Source organism: Mandrillus leucophaeus, unplaced genomic scaffold (assembly GCF_000951045.1).
Source record: "Mandrillus leucophaeus isolate KB7577 unplaced genomic scaffold, Mleu.le_1.0 Scaffold400, whole genome shotgun sequence".
NCBI classification, from domain to species: domain Eukaryota; kingdom Metazoa; phylum Chordata; class Mammalia; order Primates; family Cercopithecidae; genus Mandrillus; species Mandrillus leucophaeus.
In genome coordinates, this window is record NW_012104255.1 from 1,056,858 (window position 1) to 1,083,127 (window position 26,270).

The following is a 26,270-nucleotide window of genomic DNA, read 5'->3' on the forward strand; positions in this document are numbered from 1 at the left end:
GCTGGTGGACGCCGGCTCGGCGCTGCCGCGGCTTTATGGCGGCTACCAGACGGATTGGGTGTGTGGCGGCCAATGGAACGCCATGCTGGGCTACTTGTCAGCGCTGTGCCAGGCTTGTGCCTATCCTGGCGGCGACGGCCTGGAGCTCGTGGTCATGTTCCCGGGGGGCCTGGGCAAGGACCGGCTGGCCGAGTGGGGCCGTCGGTGCCAGGCCGAGCGGCAGACAGCGCAACTGATCGTGGGACACGTGGGCAACAAGGGCACCCCTCCACCGCGGGCCTGGTTCCTGCCACCGGCCTGCCTGAGCCACTGCGTGAGGCTAGCACTCATCCGCTTCCGGGTCAAGGTGAGGGAGGGGCCGGATCTTAAATAATAAGCCCCACACCTATTCCCTCCCAACTAAATACCTAACCACCTACCCACTTACCCACTACCCTGCCTCCCATCTACCCACCCACCTACCCGCCCAACAGCTAACCTACCTGCCTAACTACCCTCTACCATTTTGTCCATTTACCTCCCCCCTTCATACTACCCCCTACGGATTCACTCACCTACATGGCCATATCTCTACTCATGTCATCCCAGTAGCTCCCTTTAGGTTCCCTTATCCAATTGGCCTACCACTAGGTTTCAGCAGAATCTAGTCAGAATTTCTTTTGTAGCCTCACCTTTCTCCTGCTGTCTTCTGCCTTAAACTGAAATGCCTTTACCCTGCTTTTTCCAGTTGACATCTCTCTCCTGTATCTCTTTCCAACCTCGCAGTAAATCACTTAAGCAGGTGTGAACTGAATACCTTTCTTCTACATTGTTTTTCCGTCTTCACCCACTGCTGCTTTTTTACCCATCTGTCCATTCAGCCTTTCTCATTTCAACCTGCATCTTCTTCCTCCTGCCTTAGCCTAAACACATAAACAAAAACCCACTGATTCAGTCACTGTTCAACAAGTATTAACGCACTGAGTGTAAGAGTTTTAAAGACATGTGAGACACTGCTCATACCCTTGGAAAGTTAAATGTATACACATGAAACATTTAATTATAGCAATGTGTGATTATGCCTTATGGTCCAGACAGTAAGTACAGTTCCTGTTTTCTGTATGTGGGGTTGGTGGGATATCTTTGGACTAAAGTGGTCAGGGGAGGCTTCCCTGAAGAAGTTGGACCTCACCAGGGTCTTCAAAGATGGATTGGATTTGAATGAGTCACAAGCTTGGGAGGAGGTTGCTTTAAGTGGGAGGAAGAAAATGAGCAGAAGCAAAAAGGAGTATCAAGTGTGCAAGGCCCCATAGGCAGTTACGTCCAATCTGCATGTAGTTGGGTCACTGCATATGGGGCCTGGGGAACAGCTTGGCAGCATCCCCAGTTCTTGGCACCACTGCTGCTGCTCTGTTGCTTTCCCATACTCTTAGGTTTCAAGTTCCTACGTGTAGAGAATAGCAAGGCTGGGGAAGTAAAGGAGGTGGGCAGGAAGAAGAAAAAGAAAAGTAGTACAGGGTTCGGTAGAACGAAACCGCAAACCTGTTTCCCCAACCAAGGTTCCTGGGGGTTGTCCTTACAGTTAGACAGAACAGGGGATTGTGGGAATCACTTAAGAAGTGGTGTCTGCTGGAGTAATGAGAAGGAAACAAGTTTTAGCTCAGAGACTAAAAGACCTAAACAGGGAAGCTTGCAGTGGTTATAAAGGTTGTGTCTAGAGTTCACTCATGCTAGACTCGTTCTCGGCATCAAATCTGTGCCTAGAGTGCCTAGATTATAGTTATTTTAGTTTAAACACATCCAAACGTGAGCTATCTCATACAAGGTTAAAAAAAAAAAGGCACACATTTGCTTGCTCTTCTGACTGAACATTTTAAGGTAGATTCTTTATTCATGGCCATTCTTTCCACTTTGTTTTCACTGCTACCACCCAGGCTTGTGAGGAATTTTTAACCTCGTTATTAACCTGATTGCTGGCAATAGTGACCACATTGATGGAATATTTACTATGTGTTAGGTGCCGCTCTATGCGCTTCTTTTAAAAAAATTACCTCATCATCCTCGCAATAACCTGTGAAGCAGTATTATCCCTGTTTTCTAAATGAGGAAACTGAGGCACGGGCTTAGAAACTTGCCCAAAGTCACCAAGAGATAAGTGGCAGGGCTGAGATTTGTGCCTATGTGGTCTTCCTCCAAAGCTCATACTCTAAACAACAGTGCTGCTATAAAATGAATCTTTCTAAAGTGCCACTGTGATTAGATCATTTCCCCACTCAGCTAAACTCTTCCTTGGCTCCTGGTTAAAGACGGTTCAGGTCATTAACTCACTCTTTTATTAGAGTGCTTGCTGTAGGCCAAGTACTAGCTGCTTGCTGAGGACTGAGAGGTAAATAAGGGGACCCTGTCCTCAAGGAGGGCAAGGTTTAGTGAAAGAGATAATAAATTGCAGATACTGTGGGCTAATTGCAAATGATGAAAAATGTGGCCCCTATAGGGGGCATGGTTAATTCTGATTAAGGGAGTGAAAGTTGGGGAAGGCTTCACGGATTGGTGCTAAGCCATGAAGAGGACTGAAGAGAGTTCAGATAGTGGACAAGGGTGTGGAGACCCAAATAGCCAGTTATGAGCTCTGAATAGATTTTGATTGGAGGTTGGCAGGAGGGTTGAACACTGAGTATGGGTTTGTGGTTTCCAAAGTTTTTTTTTGTTTATATACCCCATCAGTCAAAATCTTTTGAGAAGCAGCCCTTAGTGTATTTTTGTCGTACTTCACCACACAGTCTCATTTTCAAAATCCCAGCAGTTAATAAAAAAGATGGATTGAATAGATAGATATGTGATAAATAAGGTATGGTAAAAATAGTAGAATCTCAGTCGTGGGTATTCAGATGTTCACTGTAAAATTATTTAAACTTTGCCATATGTTTGAAGTTTTTCATAATAAAAATGTTGGGGAAAAATTCCCAGCAGTTCTCTCTAGTCCTTAGAAGCACTCTTGGGGAATGTATAAATCTTATTCCCTGTGCTAGATTATAAACAAACTCTGATCTTTTTGTATTCTCCATAATGCCCTGTGTACTTTGGGTGCAGAGTACCTTGTTTTTTTCCATAATGAATAGATCAATGATCCTAAGAGAATGGATTGTAGAAGTGACTTTTTAAGAGTGTAGTGTGGCTCTTAATATAATGGATTTAAGACCAGCTCTAAAATTGCGTATCTAAAGTGTCTGTCGATGTTATCAATGAGTGAAGTTCTCTCCTGGTTTTTGTTTTTATTGGAGTGATGAAGAACTCCCTGGATTGTAGCACAGACTTGAAAGGTATTAATAACCGATTGTGGTTTCCCTTTTCAGAGGAGTGTTCTACTGTCTTGAAGGTGGGAATTTTTCACTTGGATGATTTGCATGCCTACTATTTCTTTTGACTAAATGTCAGTGCCTCAGAACAAAACCCACTACTGTATCTCTCCCCTCTTTGGTTTTGTTCTTCGGGCTAGACCACAAGATGGACCTTTATTGCCAGTCTCATTTTCATTTGTGATACAGAAAGTAGAGGTGGAAGGATTAAATAATAGATAAGTTGCTGGGTTGTCTGTTTAGCTTTAGACAACTTCGGACTTACCATGAAAAGATCCAGTGTATATTGTTGGGATGAATTTTTTGATTTGGTTGGTTTCATTTATATGCTCTGCAAACCTTTGTAAATGATAATCAGTAGAAGGAAAATTAAGTAAACCCACAAATTGCTTGCCTGATTGCTTCCTAAGGGTCTCAGAAGTAGAGCAACCTAAAGCAGTTTTAGATTGTGATTCAGGAGATAATTTAGGGTGATTAAGGGAATGAATGCTTTGTTTTAATGGTTACTGTGTAATTAGAAAAAAAATGATCAGCACATCAAACTCACCATTTCGCAGCTATACTTTTTTAGAATGATTATGATTACATAAAATGAGTTGATTTAAAGAAAGATATTAAGTTGTAGTACTTGGATATGGCAGAAATCATGTTGGTGGTATATGAATAACCAGACTTTGAGAACAGGTATCATTTTGTGCTTTGGTTCTCTAGAATACGATAAAGCAATGGCTGCTATGCCTCCTGATTGTTTACTTAACATTAGTCATAGACATTCTGAAAAGTCAATGACTTTTCTAGATGCTCTAGTGGTTGGAGAATAATCAAAATAATAATTACTTCTTAGGCAACAAGTTGTATATTAAAAGCTTTAAAAATATCTCATTTAATCCTCAAGAGCTTGCAAGGTGTATGGTATTCTCCCCCATTTTACAGTTGAGTAACTGAGATAACCAAGAGGTAAAATAATTTTTCTTTGTTCTAAGTACTAGTAAGTGGTGGATAAAAATTACTGTTCTGGGTTTATATTGCTCAAAGTTTACACAATCCCACCATCCTGTTTCCTTCATTTTGTACATTCTTGTGTATGATTGTACACTGTTACTGGCTAGATAATATGTATAGATACATGAAGACAAACAATCATAAGTAGATTTTTTGAGCACTTAGTTTGTGCCAGCATTGCTAAATGTACAATACTGCCAATACAAGGCAAATGTGTAAGCTAAGTGCCAAGTAAGTGAATCATACAGTGATGTTATAGGAATTCAAAAGTAGTAATCCCTGTCCTTTCTACAGTTTCAGTCTCTGCCTCTCTGGTTTCTTTCACTTACAGCATGCACAAATAATCTTTGAAAAACAAAAACTTCCCCTTTATTTTCTAATTCCTTCGAGCCATTATCTTTATCTCCTTTCTTCCCTATTCACCATTATTCTTAAAGAAGCAGATTGTATTAATTCCCATTTCCTAGCCTAGTGCTACTTTATATCTGATGTCACCACTCTGAAGCTGCTGCACACATTTCCATTCTTAGCCTTTCTTGGTCCTCTTTAAGATCATTAATATCAAGCCATCCTATTCTTGAACTATCTTCCTTGGATTTCACAGTTCAACTCACTTCTGATTCTCCTTGTAACCCTCTAGTTCTTTCTTCTTTTTTCCTTATTCCTCTTCTGCCTGCTTCTTTAAATGTTGGTGCCCTCAAGGCTTCTGTCCTGGTCATATTCTTCTACTTTTGTTTCCTGAGCAATCTCATCCATTATGGTGGCTTTAAGTATTAATTAAATTCTGATGATTCCTGTTGCTCTGTCTCTACCCTCGACCTCTCTCATGAGCTTTCAACACATCTTTTCAGCTCTCTACTACTTGATGTCTTTTAGGTCACTTAAACTAAAAACTACCCAAAATGGAACTCATTATGTTTCCCCAAAACTTATTCCACTTCTGGTACTCTCTATTTCTATGAATGGTGTCTTTCATCACTTTCAAGCCAGAAGCCGTGGAGTCCTCAATTCTTCACTCTCCTGTCACTTCCCACATTTACTTGGTCATTGGATCCTTTGAATTCTACGTTAGAAATGTCTCCTGAGTCCAGCTACTTCTGTCTGTTTCCACCCCCGTTGCTTTAGTTCAGGCTGCCAAAATTTCTTATCTGAACCAGGAAGACAGTGTCAACTTGTTCCTTTACCATAACACTCTCTGGACTCCATCTGCCATATTGCTGCCAGAGACACCATTCTGAAAACAGAAGCTGACTCTGTTATATGCACAAAGGTGTATTTGCCTACCCTACCGAGTCCAAACTTCTGAGCATGGCAGACAGTGCCCTTCACAATCTGATCCCAAACTCCCTCCAGACTTACCTGGTGCTCACCTCTGGCCACCCCTGTTCCAACCATTCTGTATTTTCTTAGTTTCCTAGACATACCGTGTCCTCTCTCATAGTATTTTTCTTATGTTTATCTTGACCTTTGCACAGCAAATTCCCCCTTATTCCTGCTCAAAAGTTATCGTTATAGAATCTTTCCTAGCCAGCCTCTGTCAGCTGTGGTAAATTAAGCCTTCCCTTTACTACCAGAGTACTCTGTTCTTACCTCTCTCATATTTTTTTCTCTTTCATAGTATTTTCATATCGCTTAATTCTCTTTTAGATGAGTTTCAAGAGGGCGGAGATTTGCTCTAGGACTTGACATACATAAAATAATGTTTGCTGTGAGAGAGAGAGAGATTGGTTGGTTTACCTTTACTGACTGAATCACTGTAGAGGGCTTTACAGGTCAGATAAAGAAGAATTTAGAATCAGTGCTATACAATGTTATATATTAATTCCATCTAAATAAACTCAGATTGCAAACTGAATTGCCGAACTCCTGTTACTCAGAAGTTTTGTAGCTGCTTAGCAATGCACGTATAGAATATATTCCCTTTTGATGGTAGTAATAATAGCTACCACATGGGCGAGGTACCGCACCAATATTCATTTAATTCTCACAACCACCCAACAGGAGAGGTATTAATCTCTATTTTTTCCTCTACTCCTATGACAGATTAAATCAATCTCTCTCTTTTGTTTTTATTTTGTTTTTTGTTTGTTTTGTTTTGTTTTTTGTTTTTTGAGGCAGAGTCTTGCTCTGTGGCCCAGATTGGAGTACAGTGGCGTGATCTTGGCTCACTACAACCTCCACCTCCTGGGTTCAAGCAATTCTCCTGCCTCAGCCTCCCAAGTAGCTGGGACTGCAGGCGCATGCCACCACACCCAACTAATTTTTCTATTTTTAGTAGAGACGGAGTTTCACCATGTTGGCCAGACTGATTTCGAACTCCTGACCTCAGGTGATCCGCCTGCGTCAGCCACCCAAAGTGCTGGAATTACAGGCGTGAGCCACCACGCCCGGCCTAAATCTCTACTTTTTATAGCAAAAAAAAAAAAAAAAAACCAGGCTCAGTGTAGTCACTGGCCCAAGGTTGCACTGCTAGAACATGGTTGGACCAAGATTTGGACCTAAAGATATTTGACACCAAAATCCTTCATCTTTAACATATCTCAGAACAGTGTAATTGCATTTTTATAGTTATATTTTAATAACTTTTTCCAGAACATTTTTTCCTATATTTAGTTTGTGTAGCATAATGGCTGACAACACAGGCCTTGGAGCCAGACTGCCTGGGTTTAGATCCCTATTCCTCTAAGTACTCATTATGTAAGCTTAGGCAAGTTACTTACTCTGTGCCTCAGTTTAACAATAATACCTATATCACAAATTTTGTTGTGAGTGTTAAATGATTTAAGTAATATGCTTAGAACATTATATGGCACGTAGTAAATGACATATAAATGCCAGCTGCTATTATATTGACTAAAATATCTTGTAGCAGGGCATGGTGGTGCACACCTGTAGTCTCAGCTACTCAGGAGGCTGAGGCAGGAGGATCGCTTGAGCCTGAGAGGTTGAGGTTGCACTGAGCTGAGATCGCACCACGGCACTGCAGCCTGGGTGACAGAGTTAAGACCCTGTATAAAAAAAAAAAAATACAAAATATCTTGTGCACCTAGTAGGTTGGACATTGATCACCTCACTCTCATGCTTTAAGCTTAGCATGGCATGCCATGGCATGCCTTCATGATCTGCCCACCATTATCTAGCCCAATTTTACCCCATTTTTCTTATCAGGACAATGCTTTTCAGTTCAGTTAATATTTTTGAGCACCTGTTCTGTGCCAGACACTATTCTAAGTACTATGAACAATAGAATTAATTTACTCAGACTATGTTTATTGGACTCCTGTGTGCCAGGCAAAGTTCAAGATTATGAGGATACAGCAGTGAATAAAACAGATTTCTGACCTCATGAAACATATTCTGATGAAGAAGATAGACAGCAAACAAGATACATAGGCAAAATATGTTTTGTGACATAGGAAATGCTGTGGAGAAAATGAAGTAGGGAAGTGAGATAAGGAGTGTTGAAGTCAGGGGTACAAAGCATGGTACCCTACCCTTCCTCTGTAGAGGAAACAAGGAAGAAAGTACTTACGATATAAGTCCCCAGGATCCTTTCTCTGGCCCTTGTCATTAGGCCCAGGGACATAACCAATAGAAGTGGCAGAAACCAGGATTTGCATACCAGAAGCAAAACCCTTGCCTGTTCATCTGTATCACATGAGGAAATTACAAAGGTTATGGCAAGGATGGCAAACTGGCAGCCCATAGGCCTTATGTGGCCCATTCATGTATTTTTGCATTGGCCCACATATTTTTTTCCTTTTCTTTTTGAAAGAACTTCATTTATTTTCATTGATCAATAGTGTTCACCAGGATCTGAAATCAAATAATGCACTTGGACTGAATATTAAGGCATCATCTAGTTGTATGAATTGAATGATTATCATTTCCTGCTGTCGTTTAACTTGCATTATTTTTTAACAAGTTCGAATTTGTTGCCAACTTTTAAAAATAGAGAAATGTTGCAAAAAAGTCTCTTTCCAACTACTGAAATATCAGATCCTCTGGCAATACTGCTTAACCCCTTTTGGTGAACCACATGGTCTTCATTTATTGGTCTCTACAGCTCCATGGTGTCTCCCTGCCACAATGACGAAGTGCCACTTGTCATTCATGGTAGACATCTTCTACAATGGCTCCCAATGATTCCCACCTCCTGGTATTCACACCCTTTTGTAATCTCCTCCCATCCCCCCAGTTTGTGGGCTGGACCTAGTGACTTGCTTCTGATGAGCAGACTACAACAAAAGTGATGGGATGTCACTTCCAAGATTAGGTTATAAAAAACTGTGACTTCCATCTTGTTTGCACTCTCTCTCTCTTTCTCTCTGGCTCTTCTTGCTTGATCACTCTGATGAAGCAAGCTGCCATGTTGTGAGCTGCCCTATGGAGAGACCCACAGGAAAAGAAACTGAGGGAAGCCTCCAACCAACACTCAGTGAGGAACTGAGGCCCTCAGTCCAACTACAGCCCGCAAGGAACTGAATTGCTGCCAACAGCCACGTACGTGAGTGAGCTTGGAAGCGGATCTTTCCCCAGGCGAGCCTTGAGATGACTGCAGCCCTGGCTGGCACCTTGATTGAAGCCTGTAGGAGACCTTGAGCCAGAGGACCCAGCTAAGCCATGCCTACAGATACTATGAGATAATAAATGTTGTTTTAAGCCACTAAGTTTGGGGGCTAATTTGTTACACAGAAATAGATAACTGAAACACCATTGATTGTTGTGCTTGTTCTTTTTAAATAATATTTTTGATGAACACGAAATATTTCTCATACCCACATCTGTGCAAAGTGAAAACAATCTTTTTTATGGAAGAAGTTCACGTGTTTGAACAGGAGAGAGCCTATTTCTTTGTGGAATTGATGAATTTTCATATCCATCTAAATAAAATGTGTCTGTTGAAAGACTACAATTTAAGATACCATTTGAAAGTAAACCACTGTAAGAAATATCAGTGTACGGCCGGGTACGGTGGCTCATGCCTGTAATCCCAGCACTTTGGGAGGCCGAGGCAGGTGGATCACCTGAGGTCGGGAGTTCGAAACCAGCCTGACCAACATGGAGAAACCCTGTCTCTACTAAAAATACGAAATTAGCCGGGCATGGTGGCGCATGCCTGTAATCCTAGCTACTCGAGAGGCTGAGGCAGGAGAATCACTTGAACCTGGGAGGTGGAGGTTGCGGTGAGCCAAGATCGCACCATTGCACTCCAGCCTGGGCAACAAGAGTGAAACTCCATCTCAAAAAAAAAGAAAAAATCATACAAAAAGGATGAGTGCTGAAATGAAAAGAACTTAAAAATGTACTTGGAATTTCAACAGGCTATATTTCTAGATACAGATAAAATAAGTGATGCCACAGAAGGCAATTATGTATTAAATGAAAAAACTGCCAGGACTTGAAAGCCTTTTTTATACAGTAGTTTTATAAAAGTGTTTGTCGAGTACAACAGAAATTGTGTTATAAACAAGCATTTGCAAAGGTAGGAAATACTTTGGCTCAGGATGTCAGACATTGATGGCTAAACATTCTTGGGACAGATTTAGTCAAAAAGTTAAATTATTTTTGGAGATTTACATAGCAGTTGGTTACAACAGATTAAAAACTACATCCACATAGCTGTACAGTTAGCTGTATTCCTAGCCAGTGGTTCTCAAAGTATGGTCCCAGACCAACAGCACTGTACCATCTGGAAACATGTTGGAAATACACATACTCAGTCCCTTACCCCTTTGGACCTACAGAATCAGAAACTGGTGGGAAAGGTGGGGGAGCTTATGGATCTGTTTCAACAAGCCCTCCAGCTGATTCTGATACATGCTAAAGTTCAAGAGCCACTGCACTTAGGTATGATTCATGTGTTAAGAATTTGATGTAACCTGACTCTTGGACTCATCACAGGTACATCTGGAAATACCTGGATTTTGTGTGATGAGAAAAGTCTTCAGATTTTTAATATCAATTGGTCAAAATTAGTAAGTATGACTACAGGTGGTGCTTCTGCAATAGTGTTTAGAACTGTTGGACCCAAGAAACAATTTGAAACAGAAACACTTTCCGGGGACCTAAACTGAAAGCTCTTTCTGCTAAAAGCTTAGAAATGAATCAGTCAGATCAGGAACTAGTAATTAACATAGTGGTTTGCTCCACAACTGAATACTTTGCTTGGTGAATTATTGGGTGCATGTTATGGAAATCTGCCCTATTACATGGAGGTTGATTGGCTTAGTTGAAGCATGGTACTCAAGATACTGAAAAAAATGACTTGGCATCCAAAGGGCATTCACCACACCCGCAGAGAGTGAAATAAAATATTTGGCTTGTTTGGTTGATTTTACAACTCATCTAGACACTGAATAAAAACAGCATTGTTCATAAATACCTTCACAAATGTATGGTTGTACTTGCTTGTTCCTAGCAAAATTATGCCTTTGAGAAACTCATTTGGCAAGAGATAAACTGGCTGACTTTTCTTTGCTGAAATTGGTTTCCAAGAATTGAAAGTGATGGCCTGAATTACATTCCCACAGTTGTGAAGTTGTCTGTTGAATTCCAGAAAAGGTTCTCTGACATATTTGATGAAAATGAACTAATATTGTTCAATTAGCCTTTCTCAGTGTTTAGAGTATGAAAGAAGAGCTACAATGGAGATTCTGAATTACTGTGCCGTGGTGCTGAAAATGAAGCATGATGTCATTGAAATGCCGAATTCTACAAATACTTTGGAAGTAGTTACTGAAATATAAAAAACACTGTGCCAAACTTCTGTGTTTGGAAATGCCTACATTTCTAAACAGCTGTTTTCCATTATGAAATAGGATCAAATTAGTCACTTGAAGTGAAAGCATGCAAGGCTGAATTCTGTACTGCATGTTGTAACACAAAAATATAAGACCTAACGTTGACCTCTTGGCACATAAATGTGTCAGGCCTCCAGTTCCAAGTCAAAGGAGAATAAACTACAAAAAAAAAAAAAAGTGTAATGATAAATTTTCTAGTTTTTCACTTATGTCTTTAATGTAAAACGTAAACTCCAGTATTTTGCATGTATAAACACCCACAGCTTAAATAAAAATACATTTCTGTGTGTGTGTTTTTTATTTTTAAACACAGGGTCTTGCTCTGTTGCCCAGGTTGGAGGGCAGTGGTGTGAACATGGCTCACTATAACCTTGAACTCCTGGGCTCAAAACAATCCTTCCACCTCCGCCTCCCCAGTAGCTAGGACTACTGGCATGTGCCACCCAAACCCAGCTAATTTTTAAGGTTTTGTTTTGTTTGTTTTAGAGACGGTCTTGCTAGGTTGCCCAGGCTGATCTCAAACTCCTGGCCTCAAGCAGTCCTCCTGCCTCAGCCTCCCAAAGTGCTGGGATTACCCACCATGCCTAGCCAAAAATTACATTTCTGGAAGTTAATTTTTCTTTACTCAGCCCCTTCATTCATGTTAGCTGCCCATCCCTGTAAGCATTTACAGCCCCTAGTTCAAAGATTCTTAGAAATTTATTGTGATCGTTGTCCTCTGTGCAGTTCCTGTCCTCCTTTCTGAGGTAACCCAGAGGTTCCCTTGGATTCTCGCTCTCTTACTCCTAAGGATACTTTTCATGAGACCTCTGACTTCAGGTGTGAAGATTTGCTTTGGGCTAAACAAGTGCCTATTCTGGTATCTACTTGTCTCAGATTATTTCTGAGGACCTTCAGGCAGTGCATACCACAGACTTCATCTCTGCAAAACAGACTTTCATAACTACTTTTTCAGTCTGTGCCAGCTATTATATTATAAATTGTAAGTCTTAGAATTGGGTAGGAATTAGATAAATCTCCATTTTACAAATGAAGAAGCTAAGTGACTTGTCCCCACAAACTTTGATCATAGTTTCACTGGATGCCAAAGTTCTTGCTGTATACACTGATAACAAAAGTTAGCATCAAAGTACAGTTTCCAGCCCGTGGTTGACACACAACAGGTTTTTTAAAAATCCAAGTTTTCCCTTTTGTTCTTAAATGTGACAGAAGGCTTCATCTGCAGAAATGGGCTGGCTTCTGGCAGCCTGAGTACTAAAATTGGGCCGGGCGCAGTAGCTCACGCCTGTAATCCTAGCACTTGGGGAGGCCGAGGTGGATGGATCACCTGAGGTCAGGAGTTCGAGACCAGCCTGGCCAACATGGTGAAACTCTCTCTACTAGAAATACAAAAATTAGGAGGTTGTGGTGGTGGGCACCTGTAATCCCAGCTACTTTGGGAGGCTGAGGCAGGAGGATTGCTTCAACCTGGAGGTGGAGGTTGCAGTGAGTTGAGACCACGTCATTCCACTCCAGCCTGGGCAACAAGAGCAAAACTCCATCTCAGAAAAGAAAAAAGTACTAAAATTGGGTATTCGCAAATTAAAATTAGGACCTTAATAGTGTGTACTGAACACTGGATCGGTATTCTACTACCTCTAGCTTGACTGCCATATTTCATGGCCAAGACTACCAATTATGTGCATGTAGATAATTGAAATTCCTACAGTTGAGAGGGAAGGCCACCTTATCAATGTTTCCTTGAAGTAACTGGTTCCTAATTGCTGCTATTCTTTCAATACGTTATTCTTTAGCTTTGTGATTATCAGTCTGGTCTCTTAATGGTTGGTTGTTGAACTCCACAATGTAGTGATGCATATTTGCATCAACAGTAGTTTCAGTCTGTAATTATTTAGTAGTTAGAGTTCAAGGCACAGTGGCCTTCCAGTTGAAATGTAAGTCATCTGTATTTCTGTTGCTTAACCAGACTTACACATAATCCATCCCGCCCTCGAATCTTCTTATAGGGTGATAATTCCTTACTGTCTTTGAATTCTTTTTGCCTTGGTGAGAACAGGTAGAGAAGATAGACCACAGAACTCTGCCTGAGTCAGTCACTGGTTTGGTATATTTAGCATGGTAGAGGGGCTTGAGGGAATATGGGACAAGCTGGAGGAAGTCAAGTACTGCAGAGGTCAGAAAGCAGTGTTGCCTCTAGTTTGAAGTTAACTTTAACAAGCATTTATTATACTCTTTTTATGGTCCAGGCAGAGTGCTAATATAATTCTGCCACTAATGGGCTTACAGTCTAGTTATTTTTTTATGCCCTTGTGTTTATTGTGTTACTTGTGAGTTGATCTCAGATTACTTTATGCCCACTTTTCCAGTTTCCTTTATTTGAGAAACAGTGTACTTAATGGAAAGACCATTGTTTTTTAGAGACAGGATCTCACTCTGTTGCTCAGACTGGTGTGCGGCGCATGATCTCGGCTCACTGCAGCCTCAACTTCCTGGGCTCAAGCGATCTTCCCACCTTAGCCTGAGTAGCTGGGACCACAGGCATGTGCCATCATGCCTGGCTAATTTTTTAAACAATATTTGGTAGAGATGGGCTCTCACTGTGTTGCCCAGGCTGGAATCCTTGGCTCAGGCGATCTTCCTGCCTCTCCCTCCACCTCCCAAAGTTACAGGCATGAGCCACTATGCCCAGCCCTGAAGGAGCATTATTTTAAAGTCAGACCTAATTGCTTCAAATCCAAGTACTACCATATTGCTAGCTGTGTGATTTGGAGCAAGTTACTTAAGTTTTCCAAGCTTCTGTTTTCTCTGTTTAAGTAAAGGAGAGGGAGGGGGATGAATGATCTAATACCCATTTCACAGAGTTAGAAGGATAAATGAAATATGCCTAGCCCAGTGTCTATCTTGAAATATTAATCACTGCAGTTAGCTCAATGAGGTCAAAGACTCTTGGCTCTTGTTACTGCTGTGTTTCCATAACTAGATTGGCGCCTGGCATATATCAGTGCCTAGCTCAGTACATATTGGTTGAAAGTTGAAACAGTTCATTGGTTGCCTACTCTGTGCGAGTGGTCTATGTACTGGAGATAACAGCAGTGAACAAAACATTTTTAAAATCTCAGCCTTCTTGAAGCTTACATTCTAGTGATTAATACTTCTGGTTGTTTTTAATATCAAATACTCTTCCAATGTTTCTGAAAGAGCCACAGTATGTAATACATAAAATGGGGACTATGAGCTCAGGTTGAAGAGAAAGTAGGAACACCAGGTCAGGTGCGATGGCTCATGCCTGTAATCTCAGCACTTTGGGAGGCCAAGGTAAGAAGACTGCTTGTGTCCAGGAGTTTGAGACCAGCCTGGGCAACATAGCAAGACCTGTCTCTACACAAAATCAAAAATTAACCAGGCATAGTGATACACACCTGTAGTCCCAGCTATTTGGGAGGCTGCAGTGGCAGGGTTGCTTGAACTCGGGAGGTTGAGGCTGCAGTGAGCCGTGATCCCGTCACTGCATTCCAGCCTTGGTGACAAAATGATACCTTCAAAAAATAAAAATTAAAAAAAGTAGGAACACTAATTCTCTCTGGTTATTTGGTCCAGTCTCCACCTACGAAGATTCTGGTTTGGGGAAGCACAGTTTGAAAGCCACTTCTTTAGACTACCTGTGGTTGGAAATGAGACATGTCTTCTCAGCTGTTTTCCCCTGAGGTTTTCGTTTCTGTTTGTTTGTTTGAGACAGAGTCTCGCTCTGTCGTCCAGGCTGGAGTGCAGTGGCGTGGTCTCGGCTCACTGCAACCTCCACCTCCCAGGTTCAAGTGATCTTCCTGCCTTAGCCTCCTGAGTAGCTGTTACTACAGGCACCCGCCACCACACCCGGCTAATTTTTTTTTTTTTTTTTTAAATAGAGACGGAGTTTCACCATATTGGCTGGGCTGGTTTCGAACTCCTGACCTTGTGTTCCACCTGCCTTGGTCTCCCAAAGTGCTGGGATTACAGGCATGAGCCACCACACCCGGCCTCCCCTGAGTTCTGTAAACAGGTGTCACTTCCTCTCAAAAACCATCACCCCACTGACTGTTGAGGTGCCTTTACTCTGTGTTCCCATGGTACCCTGTGCTCCATAACTTCTCACACGTTAGGTGTCTTGCTTTGTGCTGTCTGCATCCTGGCACTTAGTAGGCCCTCAACCTCTATTCACTGAACTGAACGGTGAACCAGCAATTAAAAGCTATAGATGGTCATTCAGAATCTCAACTCTCGCTTTCTTTAAAACTCAAATGTGCTGTTTTTTCTGATCAGTTGTTTGGGTATGTTATAGTTGAATCTCTCCTAAATCATTTTACTCTCCTGGAAAATTGCAAGGTTAACGACTAAACTGGACCAATTTGGGCCAGGCGCGTACAGGTGGTACCAGTGATGATAAATGTGTAAATTGACCCACAGTGCTCACTATTCTGACGGTCATTGTTGGCTCTTTGCCCTGTCAGGATTGAATGCAGATTGTATTTTGCTAGGAATAAATTGCCATGTTGTGTGATCTGACTAGGTAAGTGTTTCTTAAACTTGCTTCATCATGAAATCATCTGGGGTTCTTGTTAAAAACAGATTTCCAGCCTGACCCTAGACCTACTGAATCAGACTTCAGGGGAGGGGCTTAGAACAGTGATTACTTCCAAGGAATGAGAGTAAAAGGACTATTACTTTTCATTCTACATACTGCCATATTGTTTGATTTTTTTTCCCTGAATATGTTCTGCTTTTATTCAGTTGCAATTTTATATTTTGATTAACTTACAATTCATGGTACAAAAATTCAAAAGATACAAAAGGGTATGTGATAAAAAATATTCAACCCCTTTCCCAGTCACTAGGTTCTCCTCCCTGGAGGGGACCAATATTATCAGTTCATTGTGTATTCTTTCAGAGATACTATGGCTATAAAAGCAAATATATATAGTTACACATTTTATATATATATGCACATTTTACATATATACATATTCTACACAAAAAATACCTTTTAAAAACAGCATAGTATAATGTTCTGTACCTTGCATTTACCATTTACCATATCTTGGCGATTTTTCTATGTGTATAGGTAGAGTTTTGTCATTTTTTATGGTTTTGCACTATTCTATTGTATGTATACATTATGATTTACTTAACTAGTCCCTTATTGATGGGCAATTAATTAGGTTGTTTCCAGTCTTCACCTATTACAAATAATGCTGCAGTAAATATTTTGTGTTTGCAGAGAAGTTGCTCATACTTAGGCACTTGCATTGTTGTTCCAAGTGCTTTACATATCTAAAAGGTAAATCCCTGAAAGGAGAATTGCTGGGGCAAAGGGTATGCACATTTGTAATTTTGAAAGGTCTTGCCAAATCGCTCTCCCTAGAGATTCTACCATTTATACCCCTACCAGGAATGTTTGCAAGTGCCTGTTTCCTTCACCAGTACATTATTTGCTAATCTTGTAGGTGAAACATCATGTTTCAGTATTATTTTAATTTTTATTTCTCTTATCACAAGTGAGTTTGATCATCTTTTTATATGCTTAAAATCTATTTGTTTCCTTTTTTGTGAAATGTTCTCTTAGATTGTTAGGTTTTTTTCCCCTTCTCTATTAAGGAAATTAGTCTTCTGCACTGTAAGTTGCGCGTTTTTTTGCAGATTGTCATTTGTCTGTTGAGCTTACTTACATTGGTTTTTCCCAAGCAGAAATGTTTGATTTTTTTTTTCTTATTCATCAGTCATTTATACATTCTTACTGTAGAAATGTTTGATATTCATATAGTCAAGAGTATTGACCGTTTTCTGGGGGTGTTACTGGATTTGCTCATAAACTATCCCCACTCTGAGATTATACAAAATTTCCCTCATGTCTTTTATTATTATTTTTATTTTTATTATTACTATTTTTTTGAGACGGAGTCTTGCTCTGTCACCCAAGCTGGAGTGCAGTGGTGCGGTCTTGGCTCACTGCAACCTCTACCTCCTGAGATCAAGCAATTCTCCTGCCTTAGCCCCCCGAGTAGCTGGGATTACAGGCACCAGCCACGATACCTGGCTAAATTTTGTATTTTTAGTAGAGACGGGATTTCACCATGTTGGCCAGGCTGGTCTCGAACTCCTGACCTCAAGTGATTTGCCCGCCTTGGTCTCCCAAAGTGCTGGGATTACAGGCATGAGCCACCGTGCCTGGCCTATTATTTTTATGGTTATCCTAGTTAAAGTGTGAAGTATGGATCCTTGTTTTTCTCCTCAAATGACTCTTCAGTTATCCGAACACCGTTTGTTAAATAATCTTTATTACTTTTCTAATCTAAAAACTGAGTTTTTTTAGAACAAATAAATGGCATATAAATAAAGGGAAGGGGAACTGCTATACATTAAGATCCTTAGAAGCCATATCAACCATATGCAGCATGTGAATTCTATTTGAATCCTGATTTGAACAAAGCAACCATCAAAAGATATTTTGGGGACAATCATAGAAAGTAGAATAGGGACTGGATATTATGATATTAAGAAATTGTTAATTTTGTTGGGTGTAATAATGGTACTATTCGTTACTTTAACTGTGAGAGTTAAATAATGAAGTATTTATGGGTGAAGTGATTTGATGTCTGGAATTTGCCTTAAGATATGCCAGGGGCCGGGCGCGGTGGCTCAAGCCTGTAATCCCAGCACTTTGGGAGGCCGAGACGGGCGGATCACGAGGTCAGGAGATCGAGACCATCCTGGCTAACACGGTGAAACCCCATCTCTACTAAAAAATACAAAAAAAAACTAGCCGGACGAGGTGGCGGGCGCCTGTAGTCCCAGCTACTCGGGAGGCTGAGGCAGGAGAATGGCCTAAACCCGGGAGGCGGAGCTTGCAGTGAGCTGAGATCCGGCCACTGCACCCCAGCCTGGGCGACAGAGCGAGACTCTGTCTCAAAAAAAAAAGATATGCCAGGAATGGTCAATAGCTTATGAAAAGATATTCAACATCACTAATCCTCCGAGAAATACAAATCAAAACCACAATGAGATATTACCTCACACTCATTAGGATGGCTACTGTTAAAAAAAACACACAGAAAATAAGTGTTGACAAGGATGTGGATAAATTGGAACCCTTATGCACTGTTGGTGGGATTGTAAAATGCTGCAGCTGCTGTGGAAAACAGTATGGAGGTTCCTTAAAATATTAAAAATAAAACTACCATATAATTCAGCAATTCCACTTCTGAGTATATATCTAAAACAATTGAAAGCAGGATCTCTAAGAGATATTTGCACACCCATGTTCATAGCAGTACTATTCACAGTAGCCAAGAGTTGGAAGCAACCCAAATGTCTATTGATGGATGAATGGTTAAACAAAATGTATAGCATACAATAGAATATTATTCAGCCTTAAAAAGGAAAGAAATCCTGTTACATGCTACAATATGGATGAACACTTGAGAACATTATGCTAAGTGAAATAAGCCAGTCACAAAAGGACAAATTCCATATGATTCCGCTTATGTGAGGTGTCTAAAGTAGTCAAATTTATAGAAACAGAAAATAGAATTGTGGTTACCAAGAGCTAGGAGGAGGGAGAAAAGGGAGCTGTTATTTAATGGGTATAGAATTTCAGATTTGCAAGATGAAAATATTCTGGAGATACGTTATATAACAATGTGAAAATCCATAACACAGCTGAACTGTATGCTTAAAAATAGTCAAGATGGTAAATTTTATGTGGTTTTTAATCCCAACAAAAAATATTAAAATACCATAGAAAGGCCAGGCGTGGTGGCTCACACTTCTAATCTCAGCACTTTGGGAGGCTGAGGAGGGTGGATCACCTGAGGCCAGGAGTTCGAGACCAGCCTGGCCAACATGGTGAAACCCTGTCTCTACTAAAAATACAAAAATTAGCCAGGTGTGGTGGCATGTGCCTGTAATCCAGCTACTAGGGGGGCTAAGGCAGGAGGATCACTTAAACCTGGGAGGCAAAGGTTGCAGTGAGCTGAGATCATGCAACTGCACTCCAGCCTGGGCAACAAAGCAAGACTCTATCTCAAAAAAATATATATATATACACACACACACACCATAAAAAGGAGAGGGGCAAGGTAGATGAAACAAGAATGACTTAACATTGATAACAATTGAAAGTGGGTAATGCTTTCATGGGGGTACATTACCTTTGTATGTTTAAAATTTTCCATAATAAAAAGTTCTTAAAGTTCTTAAAGCTTTAGGGGAGCTTGGGATTTGTGAACAGAACTGAATTTGAATCCTAGCTCCACTTTTTAAAAATCGAGGTATAACTCATATATCATAAAATTCAACGTTTTGAAGTGTATAATTTAATGGTCTTTAGTATATTCATAGTGTTGTGCAGCTATCACCACTATCCAGAAGATTTTTATAATCTCAAAGGGTAACCCAGTACGTACTAGTCTTATTCCCCATCCCCACAATCCCTGGCAACTACTAATTTATTCTTCCATCTCTTTGGATTTGCCTATTCTGGGCATCTCATATGAAAGAAGTCATACAATATATGACTTTTTGTGTCTGGCTTGTTTCACGTTAGCATTCTGTTTTCAAAGTTCATTGATGTTGTAGCATAAATCCCTACTTCATTCCTTTTTATCGCCAAATAATGTTTCCTTTTATGTATATACCACATTTTGTTTATCCATTCATCAGTTGATAGACATTTGGGTTATCTCCACTTTTGGGCTATTATGAATAAGCCTGCGGTGAACTTTCTTGTACAAGTTTTTGTGTGAACATAGCTTTTCAGTTATCTTGGGTATATACTTAGGAGTGGAATCGTTGGATCATGTGATAACTATGTTTAACCATTTCAGGATCTCTGAGACCATTTTCCAAAGTAACTGCACCATTTTTCATTCCCACTAGCAATTTACAAGGATTCCAGTTTCTCTGCATCCTTGCCAACACTCATTATTTTCCATTTTTTGATTATAGCCATCCTAGTGGGTGCTAACTGGTGTCTCATTTTGGTTTTGATGGGCATTTCTGTAATGACTAATAATGTTGAGCAGTTTGTCACGTGCTTATTGGCTAGCTTCACTTTTTAGCTATGTGACTTTGGTCAAGTTCCCTAACCTCTGACCCTCATTGATCGTTTGTCTTTAAAATGAAGATAATAATGCCTCCTGACGTTATTGCAAGGTTAGTGGACGTGAGGTGGGTTTGGAACAGTGCCTGGTACATAGTAGGTACTTAATCGATACCTAATACTACTTTGCTACTTGAGCTGTGGATAGCTTGCAATCTAGTGATTTCACTACATCTGCTGTAGAAGTTAAATGCTGAGATGATAGTGCCCTCTGATTTGCCAGAGCTGTTTTTCTTTTTAACAGTCTCACTAGGCCTTTCTTTACTAATCTGTACCAATCAACTCCTGTTCTCTGTCCTTTCTAGTTGGAAGGACATGGTTAGGACCATGGAGATAAAAGAGTAAGATAGAACCTGTGACCTTAAAACTTGAAGATGATGGTATTGTCAAATTAGTTCTGTGACTGTGTCATCCATCTCTGTGCTATAAGAGTGAAGAGGAGGGGAATTAAAAATAATTTGTCCAAGAGGTGGCAGGCCTATGGAAAGTATTCAGAACATTGGGAAAGAGAGGCAATAAGGCATTCTAGGCAGGGAAGCCAAGTGAGCAAAGGCAGGGAAGCAGGAGTAGTCTTGGAGGTGGGTAGTTAGAAAATTAGCCTGTTAGGAGAGGGGTATTGCGGAATTGAGAGAGAGATTCATGAGATTCTTATTCTATTGTTTTCCATTACCTACTCCAGAATATTTAGTAAAAGAAGTCCTATACCTGGAATCATGAAACTTTTGTTCTAATCTTGGTTCAGCTGCAATTAGCTAGGTCAAGTCATTTATCCTCTCTAGGCCTCAGTTGCCTATGTGATAAAATGAATGATTGGATTAGTTCAGTGATTCTTAATTGGGGGTGTGCATGAGAACCTACTGAAAACTGTTTTGAAATATAGGTGTTTGGATCACACTCAAGACATTGTTCCAGGCTGGGTACAGTGGCTCACGCCTGTAATCCCAGCACTTTGGGAGGCCGAGGCCGGCGGATCACCTGAGGTCAGGAGTTTGAGACCAGCCTGGCCAACATGGTGAAACCCCATCTCTACTAAAAATACAAAAATTAGCCGGGTGTGGTGGCATGCACCCGTAGTCCCAGCTACTCAGGAGGCTGAGGCAGGAGAATTGCTTGAACCCGGGACACGGAGGTTGCAGTGAGCCGAGATCAGGCCACTGCACTCCAGTCTGGGTGACAGAGTAAGACTCTGTTTCCAAAAAAAAAAAACAAAAACAAGAAATAAATAATTCCAGCAGATCTGAGGTGAAGCTCAGGTTTGTATATTTTGAAAAAGATCTCCAGGTGGTTGTGATGTACATTCCTAGTGTTTTAAGAGCTACCAAATTGATTAAAAATCACTAGTCCTTGGCTTTCTGGAGTTGAAATCACTTGAATGGTGGCATAATCGGCTTCAGACCAGCTAAAGATTAAGTGTTGTAGTAGAAAGGGTCTTTGGTGACACCAAGAGAATTTGATGTCAGTGTGACCCAGGTTGCTGTTTCCCAACTTGATAGCTCTGAGTATGGCATCTTACTTTTCTGAGCCTCAGTTTCCTCATCTGTAAAATGGGGCTTCTAATACCTGCATGGTGTGGTTGTGATGATGAGAGAGAAAATATCACACTTAGTAACTGTGCCTGGTACAAGGTCAATGGATGCTCAACCAATGACTTGTATGAGTGGTGTGCTAGAAGAAACTATTACCAGGGGACAGCATAAAACTTTACTCCTACCCTGACACATCTGGAGTTACTCATATCTCTAGGCATAAATATGTTACAATACTTTTTAGCTCCTTTGCCTGGATATCAAATGAATATCGATCTTGCTTCACTATCTGCTTACTGGTGTCTCTCCCCTTGTATGTGACATGACTAGCAACTGTAACTAGACTCCTTTTCCATAATCTAGCAAAAGTTTAATGCGTTGAAACTCCTGTTAAACTCCAGAAAACTACCATTCCAACTTAAATGAAAAATAGATTAGTTGAGTTGAAAAAAACCATCAAGGTCCACAGACTCTAGAGCCAAAATCTGGGCTTTGCTCCTCCTCGTCATATGACCTTGGGGCTGATAATGTATAAAATGGGGATAATAATAATAGGTATGCCCTCACAAGGTTGTTGTAAGTATTAAATGAATTAATGCACATAGTACATATTCAGTATCTGTTAGCCATTATTATTACTACTATGTACCAGGTCTTATGTGGGAGCCAGGAATACAGAGGTAAATTCTCTATATGGTCAAGGAACTTAATCTGGTGGAGCCGGTATACAGATAATTTCAGTATACTTCAAGTACAGCAATAGAGGCATGTACAGGAAGAGTACTTAACAGTTTACCTCTATTACATAAAAAATAATGATCTCCAGGAAGAAGCACGGTACAACAGAAAGTATACATTCCAGAGTCAGATCAGCCTGGATTTGAATCCTGCCTACCACTCACTCATTCTGCAACTTTGGGGGCAGTCAATCTCTCGTAGCCTTAGTTTCCCCATTTCTAAAACGGGGTGAAGTTTCTGACTTCTCACCGTTGGAAGTGCAACTATTTAGGTGCCCTGCGATGTAGGGTGCTACTAAGAAAAAAAAGCAAGGACTTTTTAAAAACAGTTAGATAAACTTAGATTTCTATGTATATTTCTACGTCTTAAGTTTTTCATCCATATGTACCTACCTAAGGTTAATGACGAGATAATATATATAAAATATGTACAGCATATAGATGCTGAGCAATAAATAATAGCTTTATTATCTAACAGAAGTCTCTAATGTTACTGTTTGAGGTAAAAACTTAAGTAATATATACCTTGTTAATTTCAGTATTCTAATTTTGAAGAGCCTCAGGGCAAGTTTCATGAAAGGAGTGAAAAAAAACTGGGGGAATGAACACATGTATAACGCTGTCTGTGTTTACAGTAATAATCAAGTTGTAGACTGGGAGAGCATTTTTGTTTTGTTTTTTAAGAGTATTCTGTTCTGGTTGGGTGCAGTGGCTCACGTCTGTAATCCTAGCACTTTGGGAGGCCAAGGCAGGAGGATCACTTAAGCTCAGGAATTCGAGACCAGCCTGGGTAGCATAGTGAGATCTCATCTCTGTATTTAAAAAAAAAAAAAAAAAGTAAAAAATGTTAAAAGAATGTTCTGTTCTGTCACATACAATCTCAAATTTCACCAAACTATAAAATTTAGTTACTAAACCTCCTGACCTTCTAACAATACAAATCAGCTTCTGTGGCATGACACGTTCTCTTCTTCCCTCCTAGGTCTTTCAGAGCCTTGAAGACCACCATTTGGAAGTGGTGGCGTTTTTCAGGGAAAATGGCTTTCATGGCCTTCTTGCCCATGACTCCGAGTATGCTCTCTACAATATTCCCTCTTACTACAGTTCCCATGCTCTGAAACTGAGCTGGAATGGGAAGAACCTCACTACCAACCAGTTCCTGATGCAAGAAGTAGCCAAGCAGCTGGGCCTGAAGAGGATGAATTTCCCCATATTTGCTGCACTGCTAGGTAGGTCATCCAAAGAAAAGACTGCAGTGATTGGTAGTTTCCTCTTCTGGTGTTAAGAGATGAGGACTAGAGTGATTTAGCCTGTCATCATTAGATTTGTCTTCTTAAAGTCTTCACACTAAACACTGCTGGGGAGAACTCAGCATGGTTTTTGGGCTTCTTGATAGAGCACACTAAAACTCAGCATGTTTGTTTTGTGGGTTGCTACAGGTTATTCCAGAACATTATTTAGATTCCTGTAAACCTTCTTCTTTTGCCACATTTTATAACTCTTTTATGCAGAGTATTCTCCAGCCAAATGTTTTATTAGCCCTAAACAACTTTGGTTCCCCACACAGAGCATTAACATTACTTGCCTAGTGTCTCAATTTAGATCAGAAAAACAAATTATTGATTATGTTTTTCTCTTTGTTTCTTTTGTGCTAATATTTTTAATGAAAATTTCCAAATACACAGCAAAATTGAAAAAGGGCTTTGCAGTAAAAACTCTATATCCACCACCTCTATTCTGCCATTAACATTTTACTATAATTGCCTTATCATATATCTATCCATTCCTTTACCCATCCATCAATCTATCTCTTATTTTATTTTATTTATTTATTTATTTATTTATTTTTGAGACAGAGTCTCGCTCTGTCGCCCAGGCTGGAGTGCAGTGGCACGATCTCGGCTCACTGCAGTCTCCACCTCCCAGGTTCAAGAGATTCTCCTGCCTCAACTTCCTGAATAGCTGGGACTATAGGCACCCGCCACCATGCCCAGCTAATTTTTATATTTTTAGTAGAGACAGGGTTTCACCACATTGGTCAGGCTGGTCTTGAACTCCTGACCTCAAGCAATCCACCTGCCTCAGCCTCCCAAAGTGCTGGGATTACAGGCGTGAGACACTGTACCTGGCCCAATATATCTCTTAAAGATGTGTTTCAAAGTAAATTGCAGAGAGTTGATTATGTTTTGAATTGGTTATTCAAGTACTTAGCACATGAAGGTTAATATTCTGTCTCAGGCATGACCTTTGCTCTATAATTCCAAAGGACATGAGTTTGGATAATATAATAGAGTCAGCACAAGTTTTGGAATTAGGCCATCGGCAAATCACCGAAGTGACATCTCCCTGGTTTCAGTTTCCTCATCTGTGAAATGCAGATAATAATACCTCATGGTGTTATTGGTAAAGTGAAATGAAATAAGGTATACAAAATGCCCAGCACTCATTAGGCAGTTATTAATTGATGGCTGCTATTATAGAAGGCAACATGACTTAGGGGATAAGTAATAGCATGGGCTTTGGAGTTACATTCCTAGCTTTTTATCTTGTTGTGTGTACCTATTGGCCAGACCACATTGGGCCAAGTCACCAAACTTATCTGAACCTCAGTTTCCTTATCTGTAAAATGGAAATGATATTACCATACATAGTCATTATAAAGATGATACATATAATACACATGAAACATATTAAGTGATCAACACAGAGCTACTGTAAGTATTACATTAAGAATATAGACCTATGTGAATTATTTGATCATTTTCTCTCCCAGGACCCCTTTCATGACCTGGAGGTTCTAAGAAAACATTTGTACAGTCAATAAATGACAAATGTACTTTGTAGGTAACCACATCCTCCCAGATGAGGACCTGGCTGCTTTTCACTGGAGCCTCTTGGGACCAGAACATCCTCTTGCATCACTTAAGGTAATGTTTCCTATTTCTTGCCTATACAGATTAGGGGATATGAGGTTTTGATTGGTGTTTTGATGGAATAATTATCTTATATTAGATTTAAAATATTTCACATACATACTAAAGAAAAAAATATTGGTTATGGCCAGGTGTGGTGGCTCACGCCTGTAATCCCAGCACTTTGGGAGGCCGAGGCAGGCAGATCACCTGAGCTCAAGAGTTCAAGACCAGCCTGGCCAACATGGTGAAACCCCGTCTCTACTAAAAATACAAAAACTAGCCGAGCATAGTGGCAGGCGCCTATAACCCCAGCTACTCAGGAGGCTGAGGCAGGAGAATCGCTTGAACCCAGGAGGCGGAGATTACAGTGAGCCAAGATCGTGCCACTACACTCCAGCCTGGGCAACAAAATGAGACTCCATCTAAAAAAAAAAGACAGAAAAAAATTGGTTATGATCAATACCCTTAATATCTCAAGAATTCATACAAATCTATAAAGAAATATACTGATAACCCAATAATGAAATAATGAACAAAGGACAGAAGCAGAAAATTCACAAGAGAGAAAATGCAACGACTAGATGTTCAACCTCACTGTTGATCAGACATGTAAATTAAATGATCAGTGTGATTTTTCTTTTTCTTTTTTGAGACAGAGTCTCACTCTGTCGTCCAGGTTGGAATGCAGTGGCACAATCTCAGCCAGCTCACTGCAACCTCCACTTCCTGGGTTCAAGCGTTTCTCATGCCTCAGCCACCCAAGTAGCTGGGATTACAGACATATGAAACCATACCTGGCTTTTTTTTTTTTTTTTTTTTTTT

The 26,270-nt window shown here is 40.4% G+C and overlaps 1 protein-coding gene across 1 annotated transcript in view; it reads left to right on the forward strand.

The window, feature by feature from the left end:
• The window catches only part of FAM120C (family with sequence similarity 120C), a 136,796-nt gene that overhangs the window by 507 nt on the left and 110,019 nt on the right, over positions 1 to 26,270 (forward strand). Inside the window, exons 2-4 of the mRNA XM_011992003.1 lie at positions 1 to 346; positions 23,516 to 23,762; positions 25,378 to 25,460. The exon at positions 1 to 346 is cut by the window's left edge and continues 23 nt beyond it. Coding sequence (XP_011847393.1) covers positions 1 to 346; positions 23,516 to 23,762; positions 25,378 to 25,460 — 676 coding nt within the window. The remainder of the gene's footprint in view (positions 347 to 23,515; positions 23,763 to 25,377; positions 25,461 to 26,270) is intronic.